Source organism: Lithobates pipiens, unplaced genomic scaffold (genome assembly GCF_037356315.1).
Source record: "Lithobates pipiens isolate NorthernLeopardFrog02 unplaced genomic scaffold, aLitPip1_a1.2 Scaffold_18, whole genome shotgun sequence".
In the NCBI taxonomy this organism is placed as follows: Eukaryota; Metazoa; Chordata; class Amphibia; order Anura; family Ranidae; genus Lithobates; species Lithobates pipiens.
The window spans coordinates 86583799-86600347 of NW_027507758.1; the positions used below are offsets into that span (position 1 = coordinate 86583799).

The following is a 16549-nucleotide window of genomic DNA, read 5'->3' on the forward strand; positions in this document are numbered from 1 at the left end:
GCAGTATACAGGTGGGGGGTGGAGGTGTGCAGTATACAGGTGGGGGGTGGAGGTGTGCAGTATACAGGTGGGGGAGGGGGTGTGCAGTATACAGGTGGGGGGTGGAGGTGTGCAGTATACAGGTGGGGGGTGGAGGTGTGCAGTATACAGGTAGGGGAGGGGGTGTGCAGTATACAGGTGGGGGTGTACAGTATACAGATAGGATGTGGGGGTGTGCAGTATACAGGTGGGGGGTGGGGGTGTACAGTATACAGGTGGGGGTGTACAGTATACAGGTGGGGTGTACAATATACAGGAGGGGTGTACAGTATACTGGAGGGGTGTACAGTATACTGGAGGGGTGCAGTATGCAGGTGGGGAGTGGGGTGGGGGTGTGCAGTATACAGGTGGGGGTGTCTAGTATACAGGTAGGGGGTGGGGGTGTGCAGTATACAGGTGGGGGGTGCATTATACAGGTGGGGGGTGGGGGTGTGCAGTATACAGGTGGGGGGTGCATTATACAGGTAGGGGGTGGGGGTGTGAAGTATACAGGTGGAGGGTGGGGGTTACAGTATACTGGGGTGTGCAGTATACAGGTGGGGGTGTGAAGTATACAGGTGGAGGGTGAGGGTGTGCAGTATACAGGTGGGGGGTGTGAAGTATACAGGTGGAGGGTGGGGGTGTACAGTATTATGGGGGTGCAGTATACAGGTGGGAGTGTGAAGTATACAGGTGGGGGGTGTACAGTATATAGGTGGGGGTGGGGTGTGCAGTATACAGGTGGAGGGTGGGGGTGTACAGTATACTGGGGGTTGCAGTATACAGGTGGGTGGGTGCAGTATACAGGTGGGTGGTGTGAAGTATACAGGTGGAGGGTGGGGGTGTACAGTATACAGGTGGAGGGTGGGGGGTGTACAGTATACTGGGGTGTGCAGTATACAGGTGGGGGGGTGGGAGTGTACAGTATTCTGGGGTGTACAGTATACAGGTGGGGGGTGGAGGTGTGCAGTATACAGGTGGGGGGTGGAGGTGTGCAGTATACAGGTGGGGGGTGGAGGTGTGCAGTATACAGGTGGGGGGTGGAGGTGTGCAGTATACAGGTGGGGGGTGGAGGTGTGCAGTATACAGGTGGGGGGTGGAGGTGTGCAGTATACAGGTGGGGGGTGGGGGTGTACAGTATACAGGTGGAGGGTGGGGGTGTACAGTATACTGGGGTGTGCAGTATACAGGTGGGGGGTGGGAGTGTACAGTATTCTGGGGGGTGCAGTATACAGGTAGGGGTGTACAGTATACAGGTGGGGGGTGTGCAGTATACAGGTGGGGGTGGAGGTGTGCAGTATACAGGTGGGGGTGGAGGTGTGCAGTATACAGGTGGGGGGTGGGGGTGTACAGTATACAGGGGTGTGCAGTATACAGGTGAGGGGTGGAGGTGTGCAGTATACAGGTGGGGGGTGGAGGTGTGCAGTATACAGGTGGGGGGTGGAGGTGTGCAGTATACAGGTGGGGGGTGGAGGTGTGCAGTATACAGGTGGGGGGTGGAGGTGTGCAGTATACAGGTGGGGGGTGGGGGTGTACAGTATACAGGTGGAGGGTGGGGGTGTACAGTATACTGGGGTGTGCAGTATACAGGTGGGGGGTGGGAGTGTACAGTATTCTGGGGGGTGCAGTATACAGGTAGGGGTGTACAGTATACAGGTGGGGGGTGTGCAGTATACAGGTGGGGGTGGAGGTGTGCAGTATACAGGTGGGGGTGGAGGTGTGCAGTATACAGGTGGGGGGTGGGGGTGTACAGTATACAGGGGTGTGCAGTATACAGGTGGGGGGTGGAGGTGTGCAGTATACAGGTGGGGGGTGGAGGTGTGCAGTATACAGGTGGGGGGTGGAGGTGTGCAGAATACAGGTGGGGGTGGAGGTGTGCAGTATACAGGTGGGGGGTGGAGGTGTGCAGTATACAGGTGGGGGGTGGAGGTGTGCAGTATACAGGTGGGGGGTGGAGGTGTGCAGTATACAGGTGGGGGGTGGAGGTGTGCAGTATACAGGTGGGGGGTGGAGGTGTGCAGTATACAGGTGGGGGGTGGAGGTGTGCAGTATACAGGTGGGGGGTGGAGGTGTGCAGTATACAGGTGGGGGGTGGAGGTGTGCAGTATACAGGTGGGGGGGTGAGCACAGTCAGTATGCAGAAAGCTGTGTAGGGAAGTTGGTGTCCCCCTGGCTGTAGCTCCTCTCACAGACACACAAAGCAGTGAAGGTATGTGCATAGGTTACTCACCCTCAGGCAGATGAGGAGCAGTGTAATGAGTGCGGAGCCCCACGCTGGCTCCTCACATCATTGGATACTGATTTCGCTCTCCTCCATTAATGTCCATACACTCCGCCCTCTTCCTCACTCAGGACCGTCTAACCCCGCCCCCCGGTGACGCCCTACAACTCCGCCCTCAGAGCTAATCCTCTCTCCTTACTCGTCTCAGACGGAACAGGACTCAGTCCCTTGCAGATCGCCCTCTGAGGAGTTACTGGGCGATCTGAGGGAGCTGCCGTTCGAACGAGGGGGAGAGGAGGGGGGTGTCCCTTACTGAAGGAGCAGGACAGGAAGATGCCAGGGCGCACCATCGGGTTTCAGCTGCTCTGCTGCCAATTATTTCAACAACACCTCTAGTGGCCGTGGCTGCGCCCTGGGCGGCAGTGCGCCCTAGGCGGCTGCCTAGTCCGCCTAGTGGTAGCGCCGGCCCTGCTCGTACAAAAGTGGAAATCCAGATCGCTCCAGCTCCACACAGCTTGAATCTGAGACCAGAGTATAAAATTATCAATGAAGAAATTAGGTATCCTGAGCTTTGAGCAGGACGATTCAGATATTTCCAAGGCGAGTCAGTTCCAGCGATGATCTCTGAAGGTTCTGGACCCATTCAAATTACTGGAATATCTGGAGGACCACATCAGGTTGCTCGATAAGAGTCTACGCCAATTGTTTCCCCAACAGGGGGGTCATCTAAGGATCCCACAACGAGAATGTTTCAAGAAGGCAATGGGGCTAGTACTGGGTTCAGCATCCTAATACATGAGGTGCTGACGAGGGGCAAGACCCCATATTGGTAGTGCATGGGTCCTATAACAAGGCACAGAAATTGCTGAGGGGATGGAAACATCAGTTATCTTTGATTCTCACAAAAGCCAGAAAGTCTTCTAGGTGAATGGAGATAATGCAGATGTAACACCCTGTTAGTAGGCAGGGCTGCTAAAACAATGTAACTTGCTAGGTGTTAACTAGCTTGGCTGATTGATAGAGGATTTACTGGCTTTTCCTTAACTTTGGATTTTATGCACCTCTCTCTTCTGTCACTAGGTGGCATTGTTGCCTGTGGCATTAGAATAACTAGGGCGTAGTGAATTCAGACTAGGAGTAGATGGGTTGCCTCAGCCAATTGACAGGGGTTTCTTTAGTCCCTTGGCCTGCTGGGAGAGCCTATTCAGGAGGAGTCAGCTGATCACTGTTCTGCGCCACCCGAACAGCTGTCTGCGTGGACGTGTCTCACAAGGCTCCGGGTTGCTAGGCCAGAAGCCTGAGGTCTATCCCGGGAGCACCTGGCTGCTAGGCTGTCTGAGGCCTATCCAGGTTTGAGAGAAGCAGCATGGGGGTTGGGGCTTTCGGATGGAAGTCCAACCAAGTTGCAGAAGTTTCACCGCATGGGGAACCGCATAGTTACCAGCGGTGAGGGAGAAGCAGTTGCCACAAGGGACGACCACTCCTGCTACCAGAGGCAAGTGAGGATCAAGGTCAGAGATAAAGGAGACACAGTTGCCATTAAGGGACATCCACTCTGGTTATCAGAGGCCAGTTATGGAAGTCTGAAGAAGTACCAGATCAGAATTATTCACTAGCCGGGGACGGTGAACAAGTGGGAAAGCTTCAGCAGAGAGCTAAGCCAGGGACCCAGCGGGTTAGCAGGGGTGACGCTTAAGGAGAATACAGTGGGTTAGCTGTGAAAGAGCTCAGGAGATCCAGTGACTACTGGGATCTTGAAGTCCAGTGAGAGACAGGGAGCTCAGTGAGTGAAGATTTATAAAAGGATACAGTGATATGTGAGATTAGATCTATCATGTGTATGGATCTCTATTAACTGTTCAAAGTTCAGTTGCCATAGGAGACAGTAGTTCTAATACAGTTGCTGCATCCAGGTTAAAGGTCCTCTACCTGTAGAGCTGTCTGCCTATTTTTGCCGCGGAGTCTGCCATTTGTTATTGCATCTGCCTAAGGGTGTCCTGGCCCTAAAATCTCTCTCCCTCAGTTCTTGTTAAGAGACAATAAATCTCTTGCATTACACCCACCATGCCTAGTAACCCAAACTGTGAAGAAGGATGTCAGCTCTCCCTAACTCTGGAGGTCCCCATTAGGCCTTTGGAAGTCAGGGATGCAGCTACACAAGTTTTGGCAAGCAGATACAGTCTGTCAGGAAGACTCAATGAACTACCACAGTGCTCCACAGCTTCTTAGTAGTTCATTGAAAACTAAAAGCCAACAGCCGCAAAGGCAAAGACTGTGAATGAGTGATGTGGCTGGGTGGCCAGCTTGACAGCTAGCAAGGTAGGAGAAGAACTTACACAAAAACCACCCCCTCCCACTGACAGTACTCTGCGCCCTGAGCCCACCCTTTTTTGAACAAAAACACTTGAGAAAGGAGCGCTCATGCTCCATACGGGCCTCGCGCATGTGCTGAAACGCGTTGTGTTTCCCTGATCCCGCTGAGGTCACATGCTGTTCCACGCTGTTCTGTACTTACTCACATGTAAGTGTTGGATACTTTCACTTTATTATGTATTAAACAGTGCACTCAGAGTCGTTTTTCTGTGCTTTTTTTCCACCTTTTGTTAAGCTAATTAGAGCCCCTAGCTCTAATCACGTGCTTAAAAAAAACACCCCTCCCCTATTGGAATTCAAAGTCTGGCATGGATAGGGGGGTGGCGCCCGTGCGTCCCTAATGCACGGGCCGCCACTGCTTATGAGGGAAATAACCCTGGCTGCACTGCTGTATGCAAGGCTAGTTAGCACCCATTTATTTAACCCCAAAAGATCCACAGAAGGGGTTCCCTGCCTTATCAGAGCATTTAGCACCCCTAGGTCAGGGACTGCACTAAGGAGAGGCTGAACCTTGGTGGAAAACCACCAAAGGTGGCAGGTAAGGGTTTCTTCTCTTCACAATGGTGGTGAGTTCTGCAAGGACTATGCAGCGGTACCCCTGCAGGGATTGCTGAGAATTTTGGTTTGTCTGTCACCCTGCCCAGCCCTGCCCAGCGGTGCATTCAATCTCAGGCTCACCGAGACATGAAATAGTAAACTTATTTTTTTGTTTACTTGATGGATAGAACTTGGGTGGGGATGGGATTTATGGGATGCCCAGCATGAATCAACAGCAAATAATCTTAGGACAGCTATGTACACTCCCTGTACATACTCCTTCAGCTTCCCCCTGCACACTCTTGCTTTAAGCTCATAACTCCTCACTCCACTAGCACATAATTTGCTGCTAACTGTTACTCTTAAACACCTCCATCACCTCACTTGGTTCCCAGGATCAGCTAGCACATATTGTTGGTTAGGCCTGACACTTGCTCAGCCTGGCCTTAACAACCACCCTTTGCAGGCAGGGCCCCTGGGCCCCTATGGTCCTTGTACTAGATGCCCTAACTACGGCTACTGATTCCAGTTAGCACTCTTCAGGCCCTGCCAGCCCTACTGGCTGCAGCTGCTTCTTTCCACTGCCTCTTTCACAGTTCAATCTGCTGGTTCTGCACTCATCTTTGACTGCAAGCTCCCAGGTGTGCCTCCCCAGTCCTCCTGACTGTGCCTCACTCACCAGCCCTCTTGGCTGCAACCAGTTGTCCTCCCTGGAGTCTCTCAGCAGTAAACTTTCCTGCTGTCCTCTTCTTGCCCTCTCTTGTGCCTCTCTTGTGTCCAGGACCCTTTCACTTTTTCTTAAAAAGTGGTCCCGACGCGCCCAGGCCCAAGGTCACCCCCCCAGACTGGGGAGCTCCCTCAAAAGCCCTGACAGCCTCAGCACTCTCTCACTCCCTCTCTTCCACCTGACAACTCCTCCCCAGCTGGGCTGACCCTGGTTATTTAAGAAGGCCTGCCCCCTGCCAATCCAGATTAGGGATTGGTCAGGGATCCTCAAACACCCCTCAGGTGGCTCCACCTCCCCTCCCAACTCTCCTTCAAGAAAGCACTAGAAGCCTCTGGAAAGAAATGGGAGGTTCTGATGACACCACATGTGAGTCACTCAGCCCTACCCTAAGCCACTCCCAGCCCAGAATGAAAACAAACAGGCCAGCAACCAGCCAGGCCTGCTTAAATGTACCTATCCTCTCCAGCACACTAATAGAGGGTGCTACAACTAAAAGGGAATGGGCTGTTATATGGGCATTGACTGTTTCTAGCTTTGCACTGGTCCTGTGGGCAGAAGTAGGCAGGGCTTCTACTACATGTATGCTGCCATATTGGCACATAGAGAAACATTTTTGGCTTTAAATAGACTTTATAGATTCTCAGATAGCTGTTCATACCTTAAACTGGGGAATCTACAGGAGCACCTGCTAAATTTCATTGAGGCAACCCATTGATCATTCCCATTCACCACCTGAATACTAAAATGTTAAATGTTAGGGAGATCAGAAATGGGAAAGATCTCTCATTGACATTGATGACACAAGACCTGCATTACTGGTTACCATGAGATTTAAATTAGTTCAGGTGGTGTTCACCATGAAAGGATTACTTCAATTGCTATTAGAATAGGAAACACTCATAGGTTTGTGTAGACTTTAATATATATATCATAAATTATCTGCAAGAAAAAAACAAGAACTTGCTAAACCTAATACACTATTAATTAGATACCTAAGTCATACAGCAAAAAAATACCAACAAATCAATATATCTATCTAACCAATACTATTTTAAAGAACATAACCAAAATATTCCAAGAAGCTTAAATAAAAGAACTTTGAGCAAACAGATACATTGGCTTACACAAATAAACATTTATGTGTGGTGTGACCTAACAGAAGGTATGTAAGTTTGTTAAAGCGGAGTTTGTCATTTGTTTGTTTATTTAAAGTCAGCAGCTACAAAAAGTGTAGCTGCTGACTTTTAACCACTTGCCTACTGGGCACTTAAACACCCCTCCTGCCCAGACCAATTTTCAGCTTTCGGTGCTCTCACATTTTGAATGACAATTACTCAGTCATGTAACACTGTACCCAAATGAATTTGTCCTTTTTTTCCCACAAATAGAGCTTTCTTTTGGTGGTATTTGATCATCTTTGGGGTTTTTATTTTTTGCGCTATAAATGAAAAAAGACCAAAAATTTCGAAAAAAAAAGGCATATTTCTTTGTTTCTGTGACAAAATTATGCAAATTATTAATTTTTTCTTCATAAATTTTGGCCACAATTTATACTGCTACATATCTTTGGTAAAAATAATCCAAATTAGTGGATATTATTTGGTCTTTGTGAAAGTTAGAGAGTCTACAAGCTGTGGTGCGAATCATACAAAATTGATCACATCTGATGTACTGGTGGCCTATCTCACTTCTTGCGACCCGAACAAGCCAGGAAAGTACAAATACCCCCCAAATGACCCTTTTTGGAAAGTAGACATTCCAAGGTATTTAGTAAGAGGCATAGTGAGCTTTTTGATGTTGTCATTTTTTCCCACAATTCTTTGCAATATTAAGACTTTTTTTCTCCACAAAATTGTCATTTTAATAGGCTATTTCTCTCGCATGGCATGTGTATACCACAAATGACACCCCCAAAAAAATTCTGCTACTCCTCCTGAGTATTACAATGCCACATGTGTGGGACTTTTTCACAGCCTGGCCAGATAGAGAGGCCCAACATGCAGGGAGCGCCATCACGTGTTCTAGGAGCATAAATTACACATCTAACTTGTTGACTACCTATTACACTTTTGAAGGCCCTGGAGCACCAGGACAATGATACGTGACACTGATGACAGATGGCACTGATACGTGGCACGGATGACACTTATACGTGGCACTGATGACACGTGGCACTGATGACAGATGGCACTAATATGTGGCACTGATGACAGATGGCACTTGTACGTGGCACTGATGACACATGGCACTAATACGTGGCACTGATGACTGATGGCACTAATATGTGGCACTGATGACAGATGGCACTAATACGTGGCACTAATGACAGATGGCACTAATACGTGGCACTAATACGTGGCACTGATGACAGATGGCACTAATACGTGGCACCGATGACGCGTGACACTGATGACAGATGGCACTGATAAGTGGCATTGATGACACGTGACACTGACAACAGATGGCACGTGACACTGACAGGTGGCACTGATGACAAATGGCACTGATACGTGGCACTGATGACAGATGGCACTAATATGTGGCACTGATGACAGATGGCACTAAGTGGCACTGATGACACATGGCACTGATGACAGATGGCACTTATACGTGGCACTGATGACAGATGGCACTGGGGACAAATGGCACTGACAACAGGTGGCACTGGGGACAGATAGCACTAACAGGTGGCACTGGGGACAGATAGCACTAACAGGTGGCACTGGGGGCAGGTGTCTCTGGGGAGGATGGCACTGGGGAGGATGGCACTGGGGAGGATGGCACTGGGGGAGGATGGCACTGGGGCGGATGGCACTGAGGGAGGATGGCACTTTTTTTTACTTTTTTTTTTTTACTTACGGCCGCTGCAGCCGTTCATCTCTCCCTTCTCACACGCTGTCTGTGTGAGGAGGGAGAGCGGCGCTGAGAGATGATCTCATATGTTTACATATGAGATCATCTCTCATTGGACACGCCGATCGCACTGTAAACGGCCGCTGTGATTGGCCGTTTACAGCGATCTGTGACTGGCTGTGTCCGAGGGACACGGCCAGCACAGAACTTCCCCGATGCGTGCCCGCGACAGCGCGCAGAGGGGAAGTAAATAGGAGGATGTCAAGGGACGCCCTCCCGGCAGTTAGCGTCTGCTCTGTAGCCGGCTATAGGGTGGGCACGAAGCAGTTAATAAACAGCCAATCCCCTGTCCCACTGTCCAGTGGTGTGTACTCACTGCAGCCGTGTTCTCCCTGTGTCCTCTCTTGGCAGCCCCGGCATGTCTACTGAGCGGTGCTGCGGGCTGTGACTTGCCCGGAAGTCTTCTAGGACCTGTCATATGTCCCTGAAGACTTCGGGAGGGAGAGCTTCTGGGTGGAACTCCGCTTTAAGTCTTGTCACAATAAAGCCTGGTCTGTGACCTTCTTGTAGATTTCACTGGAGCTAAGCAATACAGCCTGGTCAACAGCCTGCTCCTGCTTGTCACACAATAATGAAGGATCAGAATCCCACTGTGCTCTCTAATAACTGGCTTCAAATTCTGATCCTAGTTTTCCCATTCTGGTGCTTTTGCAAGGGGCAGGACATGAGTCTGATCTCAAGACATTTTTAGATACCTGGGCTAGCTGTATGTGATTGTACATTTAATGATACTTTTAAGGAATATACTGTATAATTGAATTACATGGTAGCTCTACTAGTAACTCCTGGAAATGGTGGATAACTATCATGCTGACCTGGATTTAGTACTTTTATTTACTGACCTGGAACAAGTATAAAGTTAAGGACTTCTACTGAAGTTTCTGATCTTGTGTAGCAGATAAAAATTCTGCACTCACCCAATCACCTGATTAATTTCAGGTGATATAAATGTGATGTGCTCAATAAACAAATAGTGAGTATTTAATAAATATGATGTGACAGCATGTACTCAGACCTAATATGAGTGTACCAACAATTGTGCAGCACTCCAGAAGAATTAATACTTAATCCATAAACAGTACATATAAAACAAAAAAGCTGCGCAAATTGCAAATGAATAATCAAGTGATTGAACGCTGACTAAAAATCAGTATAACTAATTCTAAATTTGCTGAAAAACGTGACCCATTGTATTTATCTCCAAGCATAAAACAAAAAAAAAGGGGGGGGGGGGTATAAACACAAGTCATTAAGAGGATAAAAAACATCCAAAGGTGCTGTTGTAATTCTGACAACTATCAAAGGTGTAGCAGTCTCCAGAGTGCAGCGCTATTCACTTGTTGCACAGCCTGCTATATGTGGGATAATCCATACATATCAGATATCATGCATTTGACCATAGATCGGTTTCAGCACTTCCAATGTTATACCCTGTTCAAGAGAGAGAGAGTGATATTGACACCCGAATGGCCCCTTACCGGGAATGGAATAAAGCGCCATTTGCTTACTGCACTATGAAGTTCTCCTCTTTTTGTTTCAACATTGCATTTTCTAATGAACTTCTTTGAGCTGAATGCTCACGGAGTGGCAACATTCAATTATCCGTATGGAGGGATTAGAGCAGCTGATCAGAGCTGAACAACCAGATACCCACCCCAAGGCTACACCATACGGGTGACCCCTGCATGGAGGTGTCTGTGTAACAGATTGGCTGTCGGTATGAACATCTGAAGCCATTTTTTCTCTCTTGGCACAAGGCAAGTTTGACTCCCGTGATAGGAGTCCACCATTCTTGGTAAGGGGCCATCCGGCTGTCTATATCACTCTCTCTCTTGAATGGGGTATAACAATGGAAGTGCTGAAACTAATCTATGGTCAAATGCATGATATCTGATATTTTTGGATTATCCCACATAAGCAGGCTGTCTGACAAGTGAATAGCTCTGCACTCTGGAGACTACTACACCTTTGATAGTTGTCAGAATTACAACAGCACATTTGGATGTTTTTTATCCTCTTAATGATTTGTGTTTCTAAAACTATTAAAACACTGTTTTTGCGGAACTATATATACACATTTGTTCTTTTTACTTTTATTTATATATATTTTTTCTCTTTTTTTAAAAAAAGAACATTTCACAATTTTAATTTTTTTTTGTGTTTTACCCCCTCTTTTTTTAGTTTTATGTTTGGAGATAAATACAAAGGGTCACGTTTTCAATCACTTGATTATTCATTTGCAATTTGCGCATCTTTTTTGTTTTATATGACTTTCTGATCTGCATGCTTGTTCCAGGTAAAGTATAAAACCAGAGGCAGCCAGGAAACTAGCATTTTCACAAGGAGGTCAGAAAGTGCAGCCCTCGTAACTTGATGGCTCAATTCCCTCATATATCTTGAGAAAGTAATACTTTACAGATAACAATTCATATCCACACCTGTTCTTGAAGGAGCTTATCCAGTACTCTACTGACCTCATACATTCTTCTTGCACGTTGTGTGCACTCGTTTGAACGGATAGAGACGAACGGCTGAGTTTTTTCCATACGCATATGCTTTTAATGTCAAATGTGAGTAGGTTTTTTATATTAATAAACGAACGATCTGGTTAAGAATGTATTACACTATGGATATGTCTTTCCTCATATATAATTAACGTTGGAGACCATACGGACGGAATAGCGAAGCTTCACCCAGTGCACCAGCAGCAGCCAGAGAGCAGCACAGTGGCTTACATTGTGAAGGTCCATCCAGCCCCATAAGGGGCATTAACTCTGGTGAGAGCATTTACATACTATAGCACTGAGTGCCGCACCGGGGATGAAGTTTTCTAATTGAAGACCCGCACTGTTTGCACGAGTGAATGAAATATTCCCTATTGACTTTACGCATCAATTACAGCAATAATCTGAGGAGGCAGTATCATTAAGCCAAACATTAATTTCGGACTTATATTGGACATAGATGCGTCTTCATGCGATTATTGGTTGAACATATTTCTGATCCCTGGCTGTTCTGATCCCTAGTCGCTTTTTTGCACTTGTTTTGCACATGTTTGCACAGTTTGTTCTGAACTAGCACATTGTTGGATACAAACAACATTTTCACCATTTTGTATATCTAAATGAATGTTTATATATTTTTGGTACTCACTCATAGCAGGCTGACACGTATAAGATAATTTAATATTTATTTTGGAATATAATTATGATGGAACACGTATGTTGATTCAATATTGATTACACATATATTCTTTCAATTAGGATACAAAATTGTTTTAGGAAATCTTTGCACGCTATTGTCAATAGCTTTTTCTTTTTAAAAAAAAAAAAAAAAAACACCAGGTTTTGGTGATAGGTTAATTTATCACATCACTGATAGGGTTTAGCGCCATAACCTTTTTATTTTACACAGTTTTTTTTATCCTTTTTTCTTCCACGCACACTTAAAATAAGAAAATACAAACTCCATGCAGATAGAGCTTGTGGTTTAAAGTGAAGATTAGGCCCCAGTGCTGCAAAGCTAACCTTTATTTTCTATTCTCTAATTGTAGGTGTGTCTGATAGAACCTGGTAATTATGTGAACGCTACAAATCTCCTGCCACAAAAATCTACTGATGACATCTGGAATTCACTTTCTGCGGATGCAAAAGAAAGCTATAGCAAGGAATATGTGGAAAAAGCCAACCATTTTGTTAATTTATCTCTGTCCAAAGGTAGCAGTAAGAGCCATGAGGTGGTGGATGCTATTGTAGATGCTCTCACCTCGCCTACACCAAAGCCTCGATATTTAGTGGCCTCTATTGCAGAGAAAATATCGGTTTATCTTTACCTTTGGCTTCCAACCTCTCTGTTTGATAAAATCTTATCTCTAGTTTCGGCTTGATTAAATAAAAAAGGAAACGTGTCATGGCCAATATATTCAAAAGAGTTCTGTCATCATGTAGCTGTCATTGTTTGTAAACTATTTCAGTTGTTCTAAGCAACATTTGTACATAAATGTTACAGCAAAAATAATTATTCTTAAAGGGTAACTCCACTTCCATGGGGAAAACAATAGCCAATAAAGAAACAATAATATAGTGTATACAACTGTAACACAGCTGATATTGTAATTGAATGTTATTAACAATGACCTTTCCTTTTCAATTTGCAGCTGCTGTAATTTTCTGAAAATGCAATGCAATATGGCTACCTGGAGGTGTTCTGTATAATGTGTGCAGAACGGTCCTCAGCATCATCATTTCCTGCTTGTGTGATTTGTTCACTGATTTTCTCAGAGGTCTGCACTATGATACAAGTCAGATATCAGGCATCCCCGAAACAAAAAATACATTTTTGGTGAGATACTCTCAATAGGAACACATCTATCTAAAGGGATGCCAGCCCAGCAGCTTTCCTCATTAGTGTCCTGTAGGTGCAGCAGCTGATTGATAGTTATGAAACCACTCCCATTAGACTTACTTCTGCAAATGGGCACAGAGGAACAAACAGGGATTTCTTCAGAATAGCAAAAGGTAGGAATCTGATACAAAGTTTTCTAAAATCCTTGAAATGTACATATTCCAGAGAGGAATGTTTTTTTCTCAACAAAAGTGGAGTTAGGCTTTAAATAAAAAGGAAACGAAAGTTCTGACCCCAGAACGAAGCACCGAAGACCCCGGTAATTTATTATGTCCCTAAAATGCATAAAAATCAAACAGACCCCCCTGGGCGACCAATAATTAGTGGGCTAGACTCACTTTACTCTAGATTAGGAGCCTACATTGATGGTTATTTACAACCAATGGTAGCACAAGGAAAATCTTATTTTAAAGACAGCAGGCAGCTAATTGCGGAATTAATAGATTTTAAGACAGATGAAAATGACATTTTGGTCACAATAGATGTAAATTCCTTATACACGAAGATTATACAAGCTGATGGCATAAGCAGTGTGGAATGGGCTTTATATAATCAGACAGACCTAGAGGAACAAATTAGATCTATCCTTGAAGGCCTAAAATTAGCCATGAGCCATAACTACTTCTGGCACAAAGGGGAGTATTACACCCAAACAAAGGGGGTAGCCATGGGGGCAAAATATGCCCCCAGTGTACCAAACCTGTTTTTAAACCGGTGAGATGAAGAACAAATATTCAGTGTCCAAAAAGAAAATCTCTGACTTTATCGAAGATATATAGATGATATCGTTATAATATGGAAAGGGACAGAAGAAGAACTACAAACATTTTTTATGAAATAAATCATAACATCTATGGAATCACGTTCACTAGAAATTGGAAAAAAGCATAGACTACCTTGATCTACAGGTATATAAAAATAATGGATATCTCAATACCAGGACGTTCTTTAAGACAACTGACAGAAATGGGTATATCCCAACCAATAGCTGCCACCACCCACAGTGGATTGGGAATATACCAAAAGGACAGCTAATGCGCCTATATAGAAACTGCAGCAATGTAAGTGATTATGAAGAACAAGCAAATATAATAATCACTAGGTTCATGGAGAATAGATATAAGAGAAAAGAGCTACTGGTATTAAAAAATAAAGTCAAGAAAATGGACAGGAACATGATGATAGATGGCAAAGCAGAGAACAAGAAAAAGCAGAAGTACATTGATATGGCTTTCCTCACTGGGTACAATAAACATCACAAATCCCTAGAAATGGTGCTAAAAAAAACATTGGCCAATCCTACAGTCTGACAATATTTTAAGATCTATTTTACCATCTAAGCCCACTTTTATTTATAGAAAAGCACCATCGCTTAGGAATAGACTGGTACACAATGCATTGGACCCCCCCAAACAAATTAAATTATCCAAAGACTTAAAAGGATTTTACAAATGTGGGAAAAATGTCTACCATGCAGGGTCAGCAAGAAAACTAATAAGAAAAAAACAAATCTCACTTCAACATCTAATGGAAATGAATACAATATTAAAGAATTGATAACCTGCAATAGCACCCATGTGAGCTAATAGAATGCCCATGCCACAAACAATATGTGGGAAGAACAACTAGGCAGCTGTTTGTCAGAATCCGAGAACACATAAATAGCATCAAAAATGGTTTCACCAAGCACAGTTTCTCGAGGCATTTTAGAGACTACCATTGAAGGGACCCAACATGCATGACGTTGTATGCCATTGATAAAATCAAAGGCCACTGGAGAGGGGAAAATAAAAGAATAAAAGTTTAGCTAAATGAAACCAAATGGATTTTCCAATTAGACACTCCAACCAGCGGGGTTGAACATAGATGTAGATTTGAATTGCTTCTGAACTTTTTTTTTTGAAAAAAAACATAGGGAAAGATGGACATATGGTAAATCCCCAAAACTATGATTTTTTTCAAATAATTATTATTGATTTTTAGATTCCTAGATACAATCCTCTATTTTTTAATAATTTTTTAAATAATAATAATATTATTAAAATTTCAAATTTTTTAAGGTTTTAAGGTTTTTTATAGTAAATATGCTGGTCCCCAAAGGGAGCCCCACTACTACCTCACTTACTTCCTCAAACTGACATTTTAAATTTAAATTTAAATTTTATTGTCTGGTCAGTAATAGCAACATTAATTTACTAATTTTTTCTCATTTATAAAAATTTTAATAAAAACAAACTTGCAAGTTGTTCATACATTCTGGCTCACTTACCCACCTGGCATTAGGTAGGGACTGTATGGAGATCTGTATGGTTTAAATATACATATATGGTTTCAATAAACATACAAATATTTTTCAATTTTTTTTATCAACATATCTTTTTTATTTTTTTATTTTTTAATTAATTATTATGTTGTGCATATATATATTCTCATGTTTGTATGGCTTATGTAGATAATGATTGCCATGATTGAAGATACTGTGTAATACTGTATTAAAAGTATATAGTAGATGTTTAGTGTATAGTGACACCATATAAAACAATTACTAAACTTCTGGTATTAATGAGATGCTTTGTCAGTTTAAATGAGTTCGGGAAGAATGCTGCAGGCAAAACCCCCATCCTGATAGACAGGCTCTCTATTTCTTAACAGATACCGGCAAGAGTCATTTTTAGAATTCTGGGAAGTTCCAGACGGCATACGCAATATTTTTATTTTTCAGTAAGGGTATTATGGGCTTCAAAAACCCACACAAAATGACCGCCATAGGCCTTCGGCCTGCAAAACACATCAAAATGGCCGCCGTAATTGCTTGCATATGCTTATGGGAGTAACTGCACACTATAAATAAATGGAAGGTGTAGTAAGATGGACGCTCCAGGTGACGTCTAGTGTTACAAAACGCGTAGGTCAGGGCTACAGTATGTCTTAACATCACTTCCATTTGAGGCCGTAGACAGCTTATTTTCCTTCGGCGTTTCTGTCAGCAGTACATGTCTGATTTTATTTGTTCAAATGTGAGTACTGCATTTATTGGCGTATAACACGCGCCGGCGTATAACACGCACCCCAAGTTTAGGAGGGGATTTAAAAGAAAAAAACTTTTAGGAGGGAAGTTTAAGGAAAAAAACTTACATTTAAATGCCCATCAATGCAGCCTTATCAGTGTCATTTGCAGCCTTGCATTGCAGGCTTGTCAATCATTTGCAGCCTTGTCAGTTGTTTGCAGCCTTGCATTGCAGCCTTGTCAGTCATTTGCAGCCTTGTCAGTCCATTGCAGCCTTGTCAGTCATTTGCAGCCTTGCATTGCAGCCTCCCATTGCAGCCTTGTCAGTCATTTGCAGCTTTGACAGTCC

General features: G+C 44.3%; 1 protein-coding gene across 2 annotated transcripts in view; it reads left to right on the forward strand.

Moving 5' to 3' along the window:
• LOC143987272 (D-beta-hydroxybutyrate dehydrogenase, mitochondrial-like) overlaps positions 1 to 15550 on the forward strand; it is a 57337-nt gene extending 41787 nt beyond the window's left edge. For both annotated transcript variants that reach the window (XM_077485887.1, XM_077485888.1), the window contains one exon: positions 12343 to 15550. In XM_077485887.1, coding sequence (XP_077342013.1) covers positions 12343 to 12675 — 333 coding nt within the window. In that variant the 3' untranslated portion in view covers positions 12676 to 15550. The remainder of the gene's footprint in view (positions 1 to 12342) is intronic.
• The last annotated feature ends 999 nt before the right edge of the window (positions 15551 to 16549 follow it).